The sequence below is a fragment of the Thamnophis sirtalis genome, unplaced genomic scaffold (assembly GCF_051295495.1).
Source record: "Thamnophis sirtalis isolate CommonGarterSnake01/CBP01778 unplaced genomic scaffold, rThaSir2_p1.2 scaffold_1, whole genome shotgun sequence".
Lineage (NCBI taxonomy): Eukaryota > Metazoa > Chordata > Lepidosauria > Squamata > Natricidae > Thamnophis > Thamnophis sirtalis.
In genome coordinates, this window is record NW_028261381.1 from 166,003,830 (window position 1) to 166,023,166 (window position 19,337).

At 42.4% G+C, this 19,337-nt stretch overlaps 1 protein-coding gene across 1 annotated transcript in view; it reads left to right on the forward strand.

Annotated features, from left to right (window-relative positions):
• Nucleotides 1-1,960: 1,960 nt before the first annotated feature.
• The window catches only part of SCAMP4 (secretory carrier membrane protein 4), a 30,072-nt gene continuing 12,695 nt past the window's right edge, over nucleotides 1,961-19,337 (forward strand). Inside the window, exons 1-3 of the mRNA XM_087702858.1 lie at nucleotides 1,961-2,243; nucleotides 15,768-15,819; nucleotides 17,382-17,510. Coding sequence (XP_087558984.1) covers nucleotides 15,813-15,819; nucleotides 17,382-17,510 — 136 coding nt within the window. The 5' untranslated portion in view covers nucleotides 1,961-2,243; nucleotides 15,768-15,812. The remainder of the gene's footprint in view (nucleotides 2,244-15,767; nucleotides 15,820-17,381; nucleotides 17,511-19,337) is intronic.

Below are 19,337 nucleotides of genomic sequence, written 5' to 3' on the forward strand. Positions count from 1 at the left end.
ATAGTGTGCTAAATCAGTTGTTTATTTATTAAATTTTTATGCTGCCTATCTCGCTAATACAGCAATTATGGGCAACCGTTTGCTTCATTTTAGTTTCTTCCATTAACTATGGTTCCTTGAGTGTAACTGGATTCACACGTCACGACATTCTCTAAAGCAGTGCTTCTTATCCTTGGTGACTTGAAGTTATGAGGACTTCCAACTTTCAGAATTCCCCAACCAGCTATTTTGGGGACATTCTTGGATAGAAGGTAAAATTTGTCTGTCTGGAGTTATTTCTCCTGTACTACAATAGGTGTAAGGACACAGTGGCTCAGTGGCTAAGAAGCTGAGCTTGTGGATCAGAAAGGTCAGCGGTTCAAATCCCTAGAGTCGTGTAATGAGTGAGCTCCCGTTACTTCTCCCAGCTTCTGCCAACCTAGCGGTTCGAAAGCAGGTAAAAATGCAAGTAGAAAAAATAGGAACCATCTTTGCCTTCGGCGTTTAGTCATGCTGGCCATATGACCACGGAAACGGTTCCACCACAAAACCGCGGACGACAAAATCACGCTCGACGAAAGCGCGCATTTGACGTCATCACAGCGCGACGAAAACATCGCGCTGTGATCGATAAATGTAAAAATAAAGTGAAAACCTTACCCTAATCCCCCCAAACCTAACCCTAACCCTAACCCTTAACCTAACCCTAAATCTAACCCTAAACCTAACCCTTAACCTAACGCTAAACCTAACGCTAACCCTTAACCTAACGCTAAACGTAACCCTAATGCTCTAAACCTAACCCTAACCCTTAACCTAACCCTACCCCTTAACCTAAACCTAAACCTAAACCTAACCCTTACCTTTATGTGAATCGGCTTGCTTTAATTTTATTTTTATTTCAATTTTTAATTTTTTTCGTCGCGCTGTGATGACGTCAAATGCGCGCTTTCGTCGAGCGCGATTTTGTCGTCCACGGTTTTGACTGGTCACGACGGAAACGTCTTCGGACAGCACTGGCTCTTCAGTATTTCTATTCTATCTATCCAATTTTATCCAATTCTTCCCATTCCCGTTTTAGTCTGATGTCGCTCACCCCACACACAAATTGTTCCACTAGCAAGTCGTCCAGGTCGACAAACTCGCACTGGATTGCCGCCGTCCGCAGAGACTGGAGAAATTGGCTGACGGACTCCGTCTCCTTTTGCAGACATTGCCGGAAGGCATAGCGGCGGGCGATCCTGGAAGGGGTAGGCGCGTAGTGGTTTTTAAGTCCTGCAATTAATTCGTCCCAGCCAAGTTTGTACACAGGCCAGGGTGCTGTGAAACCCGGACTGTGCCGAACATTTCCGGACCGCAGGCGCTGACGAAAAAACTACACTTGCGGTCTTAAGTCTTCCTTTTTGAGGTTTTGTGTGACTGAGTTTGTTCTCAGGGTTGTGGGGGAGGGAGGTTGGTGGTCATTGACTGGAATTAAATAAAACTTGATGCCTTTGATAGAAAGCCACTGTTAGAAATTATCAAGTGCTAGCCTGCACCATATTTCTTGTCTTCTTGTTTCTTTATTATTGTTAGTCAACCTTGAAAGGCAGAAGCCATCTACCAACTTCAGTTATCTTCGACTGGCGATTCTGAGGCCGGTCGCTGCGTTCCCAAATCTTTGGAGGTCACCAGATTTCACGTGTTTATAATAGTATTTGCAAACAGGATGTTTACAATAAGCATTTTCTCAAGAGAGAAGAAACATCCAAATGAAACCCGTAATCGACCCTTTTCGTTCGCTTCTATCCAGTACAGAGTTTACGTTTTCCTTTTCTTTGACGGACCCGTTAGCCTATCGTCCCTCGTCAAATGACTTGAAAGGCGGTTCCCAACCAGTCCGCCCGCGGGGAGTGGCGGGACTTGTAGTCTAGCCTCCAACTCAGCCCTTACGGGCAGCGTCGTCTGAAGAACTACATCTCCCGGCGGCGCTCCGCTGTTACGGATGAAAAAGCTTTCGGGAGAAGCAAAAGGCAACGGCGGCAGATGTTCAAGACGGCGGAGAAGAAGGACGTGGTGCATCTCGAGGAGAGCTGTTGACCGGCGACGCTGTTTGCCTCCCCCCCGTTCCCCCAGCCGTCGGCTGCGGGAGACCGGTGACTTGCCGGCGCCGTTGGAAGAGGCGGGGCTTTGCACAAGCAGCAGTCCCTTGTACAAGGCAGTCGTTGCACTCCCGGATCGTCCTGTCGGTGCAAGGAAGCTGGGAGAGTGGGCATAGCTGGCAGGTGGGTGGAAGCAGGTTTATGGCTTCGATGCGTGCGTGTGATTTGAATAGCAGGAGTCTGTGCAACCCACACGTCTGCGGGTGGGAATGGGAAAGGCGTGGGAGCGGTTGTGCAAACGGGGGGGGGGGGTGCCCAAGCTTGTGCAACGCTCCTGCCCCCTACCCCCAATCTGGGGCCAGGATACTTAATGGGTGGGGGGGTGGGGGGTGAATTGGGCTTGGCCAAAAAATAAACAAACCCAGGTGCCCCGCGGGAGCTGTTGGAGGTGGAGCCGAGCTGTTCTGGGCAAGGAAGAGCCTCCTGGCTTTGCTTCAGGTATCCTGGGGGCAGATGATCCCAGGGTCCCCTTGTTGTGAGCTCCGGAGCGTTGTGCAGAAATGTGGCAGAGTTAAAAGGCAAACAAGAGGCCTGAGAATTGACTTTGCCCCCAGGAAACAGGTCCCTAAGCGTGACCTACGGGAATTGTACGTCCTGCAAAAGGTAATGGTTTGGGCCAGGCTTAAGTCACCTCCCAATATATTGTATAATCGCGTCCCATTATCCACAGCCAGCATGAGGTGACCTAGTGCTGCCGATCTGAAAAGTTACTAAGCTGGAAAGGTTTTGTTGACTGTAAACTGTGGTGTGAAGTTTGGTTCTTGAAGTGGTCATTCTTCCATAAAATTTATTTGGGGAGGAAACTGTGGCCTGCAGAATTCCCTTTTATTTTAAAAAAAGTTATTCAGTTCCATTTCTATAGCTGTCCATCTCAACCAAGGAAAATAACTCATAGGTCTGTGTGTCAAAAAAACAAAACGAAACCTGATAATAGAAACCACTTTCATCTTTGCCACCATCCATGGTGGGAATCTTTTATTTTTCCATGATAATTTTTAGAAAAAAATAAGCTCAACATTGTCTAGTACTTCCCTTCATTACTCCAAACCACTTATCAGAAAATTCTTTTTACCCAATGTAGGTGATAAGGTCAATTTAAATATCCCTGTTGTGATGGGGATAGTGGGTTCATGTGTTGTTAACTCCCCATTTATTCAATTGTGGGTTATTTACCTAGTTTTGGAAAGCACTGGTAGAATTGTGGTCTCAGAAATGGGGCTTGTAAGATGACCCCTTTGGCATATGGAAGAAAATATTAAAATGTCTATATTTTTATCTCATACTCTGCCAATATTTAATGTGTGGCTATAGATATGTACAAGTATGTTTTATAATGTACATATTTTAGTACAGATGCGTAATTTATAAATAAAAGCTAAGGTACATATGTGCAGAGCACTGCCCCAAGTTTTTTTTTTAAAGCTAAAAGTCCATAAACAAAAAATTTAGAGACTCCTGGTGTGGAAGGATTTATATTTCCTCCAGTTATATGATGTATTTACTTGCAGCAGGATAGAAGGACTAGATATTTAAACTTATGATTTCTGCTAGCTCATCTGGAAAAAATTGAACCAGTGGAATGTCATGGGGAATGGCTTTCTGAGAACTAAAAGCCTAGAGATATTTTTTGTTAAAAAAAACACCACTAGTGGGACTTGCTCCATTAATTTAAAGTGAGGAAGCGCCCAATGATGGTCAAGCTTGCAAGATTTATTTGCTCTTAGTGAGATCTACCCAGCATTAGTTGGTGCTTTATTCAGGAATTCAGGATCAGTACAGTATGAGAACCAATTGTAGCAGTGTAATAACCCCAAATACACTCCTGATGAATCTACTGATATTCTCTACGTAGTGAAGTTTTTACCTGGTTCTTAAAACATAACAAATCCATGATATAATTTGCTTGGCCTTGGCGTTGGCTTTTCATATTATGAGAACTGAGCTATTACACCTTTGAATGGTAGTTTGTAACTCAAGAGTTTCTCAACCGTGGCAACATGTGGTCTTAAATTCCCAAAATTCCACAGCCAGCCATGCTAAAGTTCCCAAGGCTAAGAAACACTGACCATGTATCAATGGTCAAGGCAATTATACTTTTTTCAGCAAACCATGGCTTAATTATGGTTTAGCTATGGCTATTTAGGTAATTGCGGGCCAGGAAGTGTTTTTGTTTAATCTGCTGTAATATTCATGGATGAGAGGGTATTTTTGTGCATATCTGTACATTTTTGTGCATCTTTTTATGGGACTATCAAGAGATTTAGACTGCTAGGAATTTTTCATGCTTAAAAAAATATTTGCTGAAAATACATCCAGGAGCTTTCATTAAAAGAAGAGGCTAATGATATATTTTATTTTTTTTATTAATTATCTTTGCTGCCTAAGAAAATCAGCTCAGTAGCTATAGACGTTTATCAGCATAAAAATGTATTAAAACAACAATAACACAACATTTGATTAGAAAAAAATGTTTTATTAAATTAAAATGGCAACAAATCAGAACTTCTCAGGTGTGGCTATGTGCCAAGAAGATCATGAGTTGCTAATGCTTATTTTTATTTTATACAGCTTTGCTTGAAGGAAGGAAGTGAAGTCAGGAAATGGCAAATCTAAAATGATAATAAGCTGCCAGGGTGATAATAGAGCATTGTGAATTGAATATGAAACTTACATTTGGTGAGGGATACTACTTAATTATCTACGGTAAATAGCCTGGTGTCTAAATATTGACGTAGAATGGTATATAGCCATCTCAAATTTAATGCAATCGTGAAAGGCTTTTATTTATTTATTTATTCATTCATTCAGTGGCATTTGTAGGGAGTTACTCTGTCAAACTTGGTTCTTCCAGGAAATTTCCAGGCTTGGCTTGCTGATAATTTCAGTTTCATAGAGTGGATTAGCCATTCTTGTCCTGCTACAAACCAGCAGGGAGCATTTTAATCAAGGAACAGAAGTAGCAAGCAAACAACAACAGAAAGTGGGGGTGGGGGTGGTGGGGGAATAACCATTCTTATATTCTTGATTTTAAGGAAAAGTGGATATGGTTAAAGTACAGTGGCACAGTGGTTAGAATGCAGTACTGCCGGCTGCCTGCAATTTGGCAGTTCGAACTTCACCAGGCTCAAGGTTGACTCAGCCTTCCATCCTTCCGAGGTGGGTAAAATGAGGACCCAGATTGTTGGGGGCAACAAGCGGACTCTGTAAACCGCTTAGAAAGGGCTGTAAAGCACTGTGAAGCAGTATATAATTCTAAGTGCTATTGCTATTGGTCTTAGAAACCAGGGGACTGTATAAAAGATGATTGGGTGATTTTGCACCAGTCACTCTCTCTACCCAATCCACCTCACAGAATTGGCTGTGGGGGAAAAAGAGGAAAGAGCATTATGTGTAAAACTCTGTTGACTTATTTATAAACTAATAAAGGTGGGATTAAAATCAAATCAATGAACTCCAAGAGCTATGATAAGTAGTGTTAGAGGAAAAAGCTGAGACGAATAACTCAATTATTTTTTGAGAGTGGAGAGGCACTGCCTTTTAAAAAAGGAGATAGGAAAATTGAATTGTAAATAAGTTGAAAAAAAGCAGAAGAAGCAAGCAATTTATGCACAGTAACTGTAGGGAAGACCTAAAAATTAAAAAAAAAACCTGATAGGAGATGGAAATTAGTAACCAAGGAAAAGTTACCCAGAATTTTGGGTTTATTTCCAGAATCACTATAATGTGATATAGTGCAGGGGTCTCCAACCTTGGCAACTTTAAGCCTGGCGGACTTCAACTCCCAGGATTCCCAGCAAAGCTGGCTGGGGAATTCTGGGAATTGAAGTCCGCCAGGCTTAAAGTTGCCAAGGTTGGAGACCCCTGATATAGTGTAATATAATATTCAAAGTGAGCTAAGATTAATGAAGAAAATTAGAAAAAACAAAAGAGCCTGTTTGGATAGGTTCAGAATAAAAGAGAAGTGTATCAGCTACTCAGAGAAAATGATAAAATGTTAGGTGGTAGCAAATAAAAGGTGGAACTAATCAATATCCTTTTGCACCTAATTTCATTTAAGAAAATGCACATTCTACTAAGCATTTCTGAAGAACAGTCTAAACATGATTCAGTTTCATAGAAATGTGGTCTACAAATATCTATTTTCCTTGAATGAATAAAAAATTTACCGAAGTAATAGGATCTAAGTGCACTGGAGGGTTCACCCACAAAACCGCGCCTGACTAAACCGTGTTGCTGATGTCATCAACAGGGCGACAACAGCGCAGAGACAGAAGCACGCTGTAAATCCTAAACCTAAAATTAACACCTAAACCTAACCCCCCTAAACCTAATCCTAAACCTAACCCTAATCCTAACCCTAACCCTTAACCTAACCCTAAACCTAACCCTAAAGCTAACCCTAAACCTAACCCTTACCTTAAGTTGAATCGGCTTGCTTTCAAAGCGCTATTTAAAGCGCCCTTCTTTCTCCGTGCTGGCTATTGTTGCCCTGTTGATGACGTCAGCGACGCGGTTTAATCGGGCGTGGTTTAGTCGAGTGCGATTTTGATGGGTCACACACTGGAGAGGTTTGCTGAAGATCTAGCCCAGTGGTGGTCAACCTGGTGAGCAGTAGGGGTTTGCTGTAACTCTGCTTTATAAATTTTATAAAGTAAAGTTACTTCCCTACTTTATAAATCACTATTACTGTGGAACCGGTGGGCGGTCAGAAAATTTTACTACTAACAGAGATACAAAAGTGGATGGTAGATATAAAAAGGTTGACTACCCCTGATCTAGCCAAAGGTTTTTGTATTATCTTTGAGAAATTATGGAATGCTGGAGGGAAGTAAATATTGTCCCTTCCTTCAGGAAGATGCATGCAGGATCAGAGAATTATGAATCTATCATTCTGGTATCAATAGCAAATAATATTAGTTTGTGTTTTTATAATAATTGTATTAAACATTACAATTAAAATACAATACAAATACAAACTGAAAAAATAATTAAAAGAAGTGCAAAAGAGGAAAAACAGACAAGAGAAATAAGAATATATAAAAAAGGAAATGCATAAAAATTATTTCCCTCTTCATCACAATAAGTATAAGCAATTTAGTAAGTGATCACTTTTTATTAAAATAAGACAAATTATATTTTCTTCCCATATCTCACCTCTTAAATATATAAAGAAATTTAAAACTTTGTTATTCACTCCTGATCAGCAAACACCCATTAAGTATTACCAGAGATAACATCTATTTTAAACTTGATAAACCAACTTTGTATTCCTTCCTTTTACTTTTAACAATCTTAATCTTTATTCCCTTCAAATATTGTCATAGAACTTGATTTCTTTTCATTTTCTCCTCCTCAGAAAATGTTTCAAAACTTAGTCTCTTTTCTAAATCCAGTATAGGAAAATTATTCAGGTCACTCTCTTGGTTTGTTATTTATATGTTCTTTTTAATTATTAAGATATCAGTTGGTTTCTTTTGTACAACCAATGTAGCATCTTTTTCCACATCATTCTTATAAGATCCATTTTCAAATCAATCTTGTCCAATAAAATTTGTTTCTCTTCCATACCTACTTTTAGAGACAGGCTATCCATGAGGACAGGCACTTTTAGAATGGACATTTGGGTCCACTGTTCACAAATAACCTTCAGTTTATGCATTACAGGTGGTTCTTGATTTATGACCACAGTTGAGCCCAAAATTTCTGTTGTTAAGCAAAAGAGTTAAGTGAGTTTTGCCCCATTTTACAATCTTTCTTGCCACCGTTGTAATAGGGAATATGAGTGGAGGGTCTTCAGAAAGTACAAAACTGCCAGAGTTAACAGCTAGCTTAACCGCAGAAGTAAATAGAATATCAGGAAAGTACCTGCAATTCACAAGAACTCATAGCATAAACACCAGAAGAGACTTCAGAATGAGGAACAGAAGCATTTGAGATGCAAAATAGCTGCTCTTCTGGCCTGGTGTGCTGGCCAACTAGTCTTCATGGGCACCAGAGCGCCTGAAAAAGACCTGAAAAACAGCCAAAACCGGCCCAAAAACAGGCACACACACACCAGCCAGCTGGTCTTTGGGTTTCAGGTGCTCCAGCGCGCATGAATACCAGCTGACTGGCATGCGCAGATGCACTGGCCAGCTGGTCTTCGGGTTTCCAGCGCTCTGGCGTGCACACATGCACGGACTTGGACGTGCGTTCTGGTTTGGGCACTTGGTGCCGAAAAGGTTTGCCATCACTGATTTAGGAGATGACCTTGGTTCTCACGAGAAAGTTCAATGTTGTGTCTAGTAATACGTTCCAACCTCCTCCCCCACCTCCCATATAGTGTGGCAACGATGAACCAGGGAAATGGCCTCTAGCGGGTCCAGTTCCGCGTTGACACACCTGATGTACCGAAAAATAGGTGGTTTGTCTAAGAAGAAAGAAGTGGGTCACAGTAGGAAGCAAAGCGCATGCTTAAAATTTTAGTTGACATGCCTTTCATACATAATTTGCTAATTACTGTATTTTTCTGAGTATAAGACGCACAAGATTATAAGACGCACCAAGGTTTTGAAGAGACAATTTTTTTAAAAAATAGGTAGGTAGATAGAGGGATAGACAGGGAGAGAAAGAGAGAGAAATACAGTAGGTAGGTAGGGAGAGAGAGACTAGGTAGGTAGGTAGGGATAAAGGGATATATATAGAGAGAGAAAAAAGAGAGAGAGTGTGTGTAGGTAGGTAGGTAGGTAGGTAGGTAGGTAGGTAGGTAGGTAGGTAGGTAGAGGGATAGAGAGAGAGAAATAGAAAGAGAGAGAGAAATACAGTAGATAGGTAGGGAGTCACAGAGGGTAGGTAGGTAGGTAGGTAGAGGGATAGAGAGAGAGAAATAGAGAGAAATACAGTAGATGGGTAGATGTTTCTGCTGGCACAGCCCTTGATCAATGTAATTCTTATCAATCAGTTAAAGAGCTTTCCAAAAGTAAAAAAGTTTTTGCATTCTGCAAACCTCCCAAAACCGGCCTGTTTTTCACGAAAACGGGCCCGTTTTGTGTTTCAAAAAAGGCATAAGTACCCTTGGGGAGAGTTGCAGAGTGCTCCAGGGGGTAGAGGGGGCAAAAAGGAGCAAATAGTGGCCCATTTTTTGCGAAAACGGGCCAGTTTTTTGTCAAAACAATTGCATGCGTAGCCTTATGGAAGCTTATAGAGTGCTGCTGGGGGCTGGGGGGGGCAAGAAACGGCCCATTTTTTGCTCATATCTGCCCTCCCCAACCCCCAGGAGCTCTCTGAAAGCCTCCATGAGGGTATGCACAGCAATTTTGGTGAAGGGGCGGGACTTTGGGAGACAAAAAATGCTGTATTCGCTGTATAAGACGCACCCAGATTTTCAGCCTCTTTTGAGGAAAAAAGGTGCGTCTTATACTCTGAAAAATATGGTATACTGCACATGGGATATGTGATGTAATAGGTTTAGGGAGGGTCTCAGGAAAGACGTAGGAGGCGGTCAGAAAAGACTGTAACCTCATAGCACCTCAGCCAATGGGGAACCAGAAGGGACATGGCAGCCAGGAATGGTTTGAGTTGAAACTTTGGTGAGAACCAAACTATGACAGCTTGTCCCGGCTTATTGCAATAAATGAAACAAAAAGATCTTCACTGTGTCTTGGCTGGTTATTAGCCAGGCAAATTTGCCACTGGTTGCAAAGGAAAGTAGCCAACAGCCCATAATAGCCTTTAAGTTTAAGTAAATCTCTAAAGTTAGTAACACAGTCGTTAAGTGAACGTGGTTGACTTTGCTGGTCAGAAGGTCGCAAAATATGATTACTTAACCTCTGGACAATGCAACGGTCATAAATATGTGTCCATAACCAATGTCATTGTATTTAAGTACAATGACAATAAAGATTATACTTTTACATTGCCAAGTGTCTAAATCTTGATCGCATATTTTTTAAGGGCTTCAAAGCAGCATTTTCTCACAGGAAGAATTCTTCTCATTATTTTCAAAATCTTATTTCAAACCCATCTTGGACCCTTTATTTCACGGTTAACCTTCCAAAATCAGTGTTCTAAAATCTCTCTTTTGCTGTTTAATTTTTTTTTAATTGAAGTCCTTAACCTTGCACTTAAAACTTCTTTTACAAAGGATTGAAGGAAGCTCGCCTGATGCTCGCCTGTCTTTGCAAAGGTTCCCTATAGCTAAAAATCAATTTGGAAGCAATTTCCGACAGTCATTAAGAAATGAAGCTTGGCGAACATTATGTCCTGAAGTGAAGTCAGTTCACAGTTTTATCTTTAAATGCCACAAAATGTTTGCTGCATATTTGTGGTGCTGCAGAGACAAAACTCAGTGTATAACCTAAACATAATGAGTTCTCATAGACATTAGAATAACTGTTGCGTTTCTAATTAAATAAACCCTTAGTGAACAAACAGGATAAACCGGAAGGAGGCAAATTTAAATATTCTAGGCTCTAGTTCAGATTTTTCCTTCTTTAACTTGATGTCCTCCAGATGTGTTGGAATTCCTGACCAATGGTCCCAGTGGACAGAGAATTCTGGGAATTGAAGTCCCAACAATTGTCCGATTGGCGAGGCTGGATTTCAGTCTCTTAGATTCCATTTCACAGGCAAGGAATAATGTAGGTATTTCTTCCTTTTATACATATTTGGATTTTTTTCTAAATGTATACTTAAAACTGGTTGCTAGACTAGATGCTCTGGAAGACCAACCGCTCTTAGCATTTCTGAATATAGGATTTGGTTTTGTTTCTTAAAGCAGCACTGATTTTCTGAATCTGATTTTCTGAATCTTCCTTCTGCTGCCCCTCCTTCTGACAGATTTGGCGGCTGCTGAGAGGAGACACTTGCCTCTTTGTATTCTCTTGAGATTTTTTTTTTTAAAGAAGGCCTTCTTAGAATTGGCACAAGGGGTCTTCTGTCCATTTGCTGAAGGGAGGACTTGTTGCCCCTTCCATAGAACAAGGCCTACGTTATGCAGATTGTGTATCCCTTGGCTAAAGCTAGTGTTAGAGCAAAGTGCTGTAAGTTTTGCAATAATAATCAGATCATAATGGCTGATATATTCTCCAGACACCAGTAATTAAGCACTTGCGGCTTTTTCTGTGCTAATACAGATGTTAACATCTCTCTCAGATTATTAGATAGATAGATAGATAGATAGATAGATAGATAGATAGATGATAGATAGATAGATAGATAGATAGATAGATAGATAGATAGATAGATAGATAGATAGATTAGGTAGGTAGGTAAGTAGGCAGGCAGGCAGGCAGGCAGGCAGGCAGGCAGACAGACAGACAGATGATAGATAGATAGATAGATAGATAGATAGATAGATAGATAGATAGATAGATAGATAGATAGATAGATAGATAGCATATTTCACTTGCACTTTTTAAAAAACCAAGCAATAGATGATTCTCTGCCCCAAAGAGATTGCAATGTGTAATTTTACCAAGGAGAGAAGCAACCTAGAACTAGAGAAATTTCCTAATGGTCAGAGCAAGCAACCAATGGAATAGGTTGCCGGGAAGGTGAACTTCTAGTTTCCAGTGCACACATGCACACTGGCCACCTGGTCTTCCAGTTTCTAGTGCACATGTTTGGCCGGAGCACATACATGCACTGGAAGCTTGAAGAGCAGCCACCCATTGTACATGCAAGAGCTGGGAAGATGATCTTCTGGTTTCCGGTGCAGGCATGCACACCGGCCACCTGGTTTTCTGGTTTCTGGCACGCATGTGCATGCAAAGACCACCTGGCCGGCACGCGTGCACATGCCAGAAACCAGAAGATTATCTTTCCGGTACACGCATGCACACCAGGTGGCTGCTCTTCCAGTTTGCAGAGCTCCCGTGTGCATGAAGACCGAACAGCTGGCTGGCGCGCGGAAACCTGGAAGAGCAATGGCCGATGGCTCATGTGCACGGAGAGATGGCTCTACATGTCACTTCCGGCAGGTGTGCCACTTTGGCACACGTGCCATAGGTTCACCATCACAGCTCCTGCTCCAGCAGGGGGTGGAATAGAAGACCTCTGAAATTCAACTTCCAAAACTATTATTCTATGTTCTATATTCTAACTCAAAAGTCAGAAACTTGTGGTCTGTTTTGAATGTATTTTTTTTTCATTTTTGGTTTACTTACAAAACTAGAAATGAAGGTATACTTTTTAAATTATTCGTTGGTCTTACCGTATTTTTCAGAGTATAAGACAAACCTTTTTTCCTCAAAAAAGAGGCTGAAAATCTGGGTGCGTCTTATACATCGAATACAGCATTTTTTTGCCTCCCGAAGCCCCGCCCCCTTCACCAAAATGCCCCTGCATACACTTATGGAGGCTTTCAGAGAGCTGGGGGCTGGGGAGGGCAGAAATGAGCAAAAAATGGGCTGTTTTTTGCCTCCCCCCAGCAGCACTCTATAAGCCTCCATAAGGAATGCAATTTTTTTGACAAAAAACGGGCCTGTTTTCACAAAAAACGGGCCTTTTTTTGCTCATTTTTTGCCCCACCCCCCCACCACCAGGAGCACTCTGCAAGCCCTCCCAAGGCTATTTATGCCTTTCATTTGAAAAAAAACAGGCTTGTTTTACCGAAAAATGTGTCCGTTTTTGCTTGTTTTTTGCCCCCACCCGGAGTACTCTGCAAGCCCCCCCCCCCCCAAAGCTATTCATGCCTTTCATTTGAAAAAAATGGGCCTGTTTTCCCAAAAAACGGGCTGTTTTGGGGAAGTTTGCAGAGTGCAAAAACTCCCCCCCCCCCTTTCGGAAAACTCTAGTTAGAGTGATTGATGAGAATTACATTGATCAAGTGCTGTGCCAGCAGAAACAAGTCTTTGGTGCTGCAGGTTGTCAACGATTTTCTTCTCCAGCACATGGATAAATACATCTGGAAACATCTACCTACCTACCTATTCTCTCTCCCCCCTACCTACCTACTGTATTTCTCTCTCTCTCTCTCTCTCTCTCCCTCCCCTCCCTCCCTCCCTCTCCCTCTCCCTACCTACCTACCTATCCTCTCTCTCCCCCTACCTACCTACTGTATTTCTCTCTCTCCCTCTATCTATCTACCTACCTACTCTCTCTCCCTCCCTCCCTACTGTATTTCTCTCTCTATACCTCTACTTACCTACCTACCTACCTATTCTCTGTCTCTCCTCCTACCTATCTACTGTATTTCTCTATCTCTTTTTCTCTCTCTATCCTTTTATCTACTTATCTACCTACCTAACTACTCTCTCTCCCTACCTACCTACTGTATTTCTCTCTCTTTTTCTCCCTCTATCCCTCTATCTACCTACCTACTTTTTAAAAAATTTGCCTCTTCGAAACCTCGGTTCGTGTTATACTCTGAAAAATACAGTATTTAAAATATGTTAAATGATTTTCATTTTGTTTTGCAAATGGAGCTACAAGTTATTGAAAATTACAGAATAATGGCATCTCTTTATTTTTGCCTCTTTAGGAGTAACAGGTAAAAAATAAGGTTTGTGATTAGAAATAAATGCCAGTATTGTAGAAAAACAGTTAGGTGCTCTAGGCTTTCTTTTCCACTGTACCAAATCAAAACAGAAATAATCATTTTTCAGAAAACAGTCAAGAAAAGGCCAGGATTGTAAATAAACATCACAAAAAACATTCCTGAACTTGAAGCATATTGTTGTGGGGAAAATAGGAAGAGGAAGGTGTGGTGAATAAGTTTACCGCCTTGAGCTATTTGTAAAAATTATAAAAGTAGGATACAAAAAGACTGTATTTCTCTCTCTCTCTCTCTCTCTCTCTCTCTCTCTCTCTCTCTCTCTCTCTCTCTCTCCTCCCTCCCTCCCTCCCTCCCTCCCTCCCTCCCTTCCCTCCCTCTCCCTCTACCTACCTACCTACCTATCCTCTCTCTCCCCCTACCTACCTACTGTATTTCTCTCTCTCTCCCTCTATCTATCTACCTACCTACTCTCCCTCCCTCCCTACTGTATTTCTCTCTATATACCTCTACCTACCTACCTATTCTCTGTATCTCCTCCTACCTATCTACTGTATCTACTGATACAAAAAGAAATTAAAATAAAACAATAATTATTGCAGTATTAGTAATTTCTCCTTTTCATATCTATTCTCCTTTCAGCCTGTAATGGGAGAAGCTTTTATATCATTTCTGTTGTTGGTTTATTTCTACCTTTGGTTTTCTCGTTAACTACATACATAGAAGATGGATTTCAAAAACAATTTAAAAGATCTGTTGTTTTTGTAGACATAACCACAGCATACAACACTGTTTGGAGGCTAGGTGCCATCTGTAAATTGCTTCGAGTAACACCTTGCAAGAAAATATTCCGGCTCATTGATAGCATGCTCAGCAATAGGAATTTCTGTGTAATTACGAGAAACAATATTAGTAATGAGAAGATTCTCAACAACAGCCTCCCTAAGGATCAATATTAGCACCATTCTTGTTCAATTTATATACGTATATGTCTTTCTGTCTGTCTCCCTCTCTCTCTTTCTCTCCTCTTTTCTCTCCCTCTCTTTCTCTTTTTTCTCCCTCACTCCCACTCTCCCTCTTTTTCTCTCCCTCTCTCTCTTCCCTCCTCCTCTAGCTGACCTACTTTAGGATTGCCATATGCTAAATAAATAAATTCTTCAATTGCCATGAGTATTTCCAAATACAGGACAAGTCCTTTCAAATCTTAATCTTTTGAGTCAAGTCACTGATAAAAAAATTATTGCCTCAAGTTCCTGAAACATGTTACTCTAATTTACTTCATTTTGAGGCAGCAATGTATAGGAACCAGAAAACTAGAATAGTCTTACTAAAGCTTAATGTAGACATTAAGCATCCCACCCTACCCCAAACTTTACAAACCCCAAATTCTGTCCACGTGTGCAATGGGACCCCTGCCATATCCTACTGCAGTCCTTGAGCTTCTCCAGATAAGGCTGTTATCTGCAAGTAGTGAAAATAGTGTGCAGAGTTGTTCACAGAAGGAACATCATTTAAATAGGGTGCAGAAGTCATGTGGCTTGAAAATAAATCTTCTGTGGTTTCTGCAGGAGTTGGGATATCTGGGCTGTCAGTGAAGGAGATAGACTTGGTCCAGCGATGGCCAATTGCTGACTCATCGAGAGGTCTTAACAAACTGAACCCTTTGTCCTCCTTTTTTATCAGTGCTGAATCTATGGGAAATGAAGGCCTTAATCTCTCTTTGGACTACTTGATTTGATTTGATTTGATTTATTGCATTTCTATGCCGCTCTATTCCCAGAGGGACTCAGGGCGGCTCACAAACCAAAGTAAGGGGGGGGGAATACAAACAGGAGGAAAAACAACGAACAAACAACTACAACAGTTTAAAAAAACACTCAACAACCACACAATTCGAGCGGGGGCGGGGAACTCGTCAGCCCCAGGCCTGTTGGAACAACCAGGTTTTAAGGGCTTTGTGGAAGGCCTGAAGGGTGGTGAGGGTCCGAATCTCCACGGGGAGCTCGTTCCAGAGGGCCGGAGCAGCCACAGAGAAGGCCCTCCTCCGGGTGGTAGCCAATCGGCATTGGCCAGTAGATGGGATTCGGAGGAGGCCTAATCTGTGGGATCTAATAGGTCTGTTGGAGGTAATTGGCAGCAGGCGGTCTCTTAACATTTCTTTTCCTCTGTTTTAGACCCAGCTCTTCATGATTTAACACTTTCTGACACTTAAAGAAGGAATGGCAGGTAAAGTGCAACTGAAACAGTTCAAATTTTCTCTCTCAAAGCTAAAATTGACTTGGACGACAGCCGTTTCTCCAATCCGTGTTGAGCTGTATGAATACCGCGTTTCTCCGGAAAAAAAACCCGACCCACCTTGAAAAGAAGCCCTATCATGTTTTTGAGCGCATGCGATCAAATTAAGCCCCACCCACAAAATTAGCCCTAATTAAGACCCCTGCCCACCCCGGACTGCAGGAGGTGGGGCGAGGCACACAGGTAAAAAATAAGCTAGGGTAGGCAGTGGGGGGGTAGTAGAGCTGCCCTACTTACCAGGCCTCGCACAACCTGACAGCTGCCTCACCTTCTTCTGTGGCTCCTTGCCGCTACTTGCCCGCATCGTCCCAGCCTCCGTTTCGCCTTCAGATGCCTGCCAAAAGGATCCAGAGCTCTGTTATCGGCTGCAGGTGCATTCCGGCAGGCATCTAAAGGCGAAACAGAGGCCGGGGCGATGCATGCGAGTGGCAACAAGGGGCCGCAGGAGAAGTGGGCCAGCAGCAGGCTCCTGCGGGGCGCGGCTGTCGGTGCCATCACCGCGAGGTGAGTCAATAATTAGAATCCTCCAAAAAGAAGGCCTAGCTGTTTTTTCGGGGGGTGGTGGTGGTGTCAATGCCGGTCTTCTTTTTGGAGAAACACAATATACATGAACATCTTTCCGTTAAAAATGTCTCTACAAAGCTACTTTGTTCATGACTGCATTGCCTAAAAGTCGTAACATAATCTTGCTTAGATTACAATTTCTTGCATTCCTGATGTATGTTTGGCTGTTTCTTCTGACTTCTTTTATTTGTGTTCCTCAGTAACTCTGTAGGTTTGTTCAGGGGGAAAATCTACTTACATTTGCTACTAGTTTGCAAATGTGAGCACATGTACCACTTCCGCACATGCGCAGGACCTTCCGCACATGTGCAGAGTGTCAAAAATGGATGTGATGACGTCCAGGTGGGTGGGATGAGCCTGCTACCGAGCCAGTGGTGGGATTCAAACATTTTTACTACCGGTTCTGTGGGTGTGACTTGGTGGGTGTGGCAGGGGAAGGATACTGTAAAATCTCCCTTCCCTGCCCACTCCAGGGGAAGGTTACTACAAAATCCCCATTTCCTTTCGATTACCCGGGATTTGGAAGGCAGAGAATAGATGTAGCCAGTCAGAAGTGGTATTTACTGATTCTCCGAACTACTCAAAATTTCCACTTCCGGTTCTCCAAAACTGGTCAGAACCTGCTGAATACCACCTCTGTACCGAGTGCGTCTGCAAAAGTATAGCGAGGTGAGGGGGGAATCCGCTGTGCCACACGATTTAGATTAGCTAGAAAGCAGGAAATCGTGCATCACAGCTGATCGTTGGAAATACCGGTTCGCCCAAACTGGTACCATTTTTTTACTACTGGTTTGGGTGAACCGGTTCAAACCGATAGCATTTCACCCCTGGGCTTGTTTGAGTTTTATCTTCAGACCGATTTACTGTTCTGATGACTAAAGTCGCCATTCCCTCTGTTAACTTAGCTGATTTTTTTATTATCTTTATAGAGAAAGAGAACAATTTCCCCCCACTTCCTAAATTTATCCCGCTGAAGCCGTGCTTCTACCAGAACTTCGCCGATGAAATCCCAATTGATTACCAGACACTGGTGAGAAGGATCTATCGCTTGTGGATGTGTAAGTTCTTCAGCTGTATTGGAAACCTTGTTCATAGTGACAGGGGAAGAAGGTTAAAAATGCGACTCGGGATTTTTCTGAGTTTAATCTGGTGATTATTTATCCTTATCTTCATGTTTGTTTTTAAATAGCAAAGATACCCAGTCCTTATGGATATAGAGTGGAAAGCTAACACAAAACGTGGTGAAAAATTTCCATCTAGACCATGGGTGTCAAACTCGAGGCCTGCAGTGCCAGATGCGGCCCTCAGGGTGCTTAGATCAGGCCCACAAGCCCGTCCTGGAGACAATGGACCACTCATGGTGCATCTGCCAGCGAAAAGGAGGGCCACACGGAGGCCTCCTGGGCTCCGTTTCTGGCTAAGACAGCCTCATGCAGCCCTCTGCCAGTGAAAACAGAGCTCGGGAGGGCCACAGGCAGGCCTCAAGCTCCATTTTCACTGGCAGAGGGCTGCGGGAGGCTGTCATGGCTGGAAACGGAGCCCAGGATGCCTGCCTATGGCCCTCCTGAGCTCTGTTTTCACTGGCAGAGGGCTACAGGAGGCTGCCGTGGCTGGAAACGGAGCCTCGATAAGTGACGTCAAGCTGGCTATGCCCCCACCTCCCAAGGTCAAACACAACCCTGATGCAGCCCTCAATGAAATTGAGTTTAACACCCATTTAATACAAATGGCAAAATTCATGAGAAGTCTGATTTGCCATTTATGAATTCATGATTCATGAGAAGATAGTTTGCCAAGAGCCAAGAGGTGTATGTAACCAATCTGGCAAAATATGTGCAGAACATGAGACTTTTGACAAAGATCATAATCCATGAATCATCCTGCAGATTTCATAGCCCCAAAAGCTGGAAAGATTAGATCAGTCTTTTCTTATTGAGCCTTTCCAGAGATATCGATACTGCTACTTCCGAAATGTGTCTGGCTAGCAAGAGGTTGTAAAAGGCAGGATCAGACTAATAAGTGTTAACTGACTGATTATACACCATCTAGGCAATGCCGCCTGTCAGCACCTCACGTTAGATAGATTTCCTCCAGGATAATCTATCTCTGACCTGGCTCCTTGGGCACCCCCCAGTACCATAATGAAATCCCTCCACTTTGCTGTTGGCTGCCGTGTTCCTCCACCTTCCTCAGCATTACGGACGTCTTGCCTAATTTTTCCAATGAAGAGTTAGAAGAAGTGATTTATTGATGACTCATCAGGCAGATGTCCTCCAATCTTTTCTAGGAACTAAGTGAATCAACAGGAGACGGTGGTTTCCTTCCTTCCTTCATGCAGGGTTTCCCACAAATGTTGTGGTTGGCAGCCAAAGTCTATTTCTGGAAAGAAGATTAGCTTGAATGTATTCCAACAAAGGGGCTACTGCTTAAGAGTTGGTGTTGGTAAAAGGTTGAACTTGGCACGATCACGTCATTTATTTATTTATTTGATTTTTATTCTGACCATCTCCCCTATAAGGCGATTCTGGGCAGCTGATAAATTATAAAACAACTAGAAATTAAAGTATATTAAAATAGTAAAACTATGCAGGTTAAAATTTGAAAACTATGCAAAATCAAAACTTAAGTGATGGACTTGTACCAAGCAATCATACTTGCCGTAGTAGTGCAGTGGTTAGAATGCAGTAAGGTAAAGGTTCCCCTTACACATACATGCTCGTCGTTCCCGACTCTAGGGGGCGGTGCTCATCTCTGTTTCAAAGCCGAAAAGCCAGCACTGTCCGAAGACATCTCCGTAGTCATGTTCCTGGCATGACTAAATGCTGAAGGTGCACAGAACACTGTTACCTTCCCACCAAAGGTGTTTCCTATTTTTGTACCTGCAT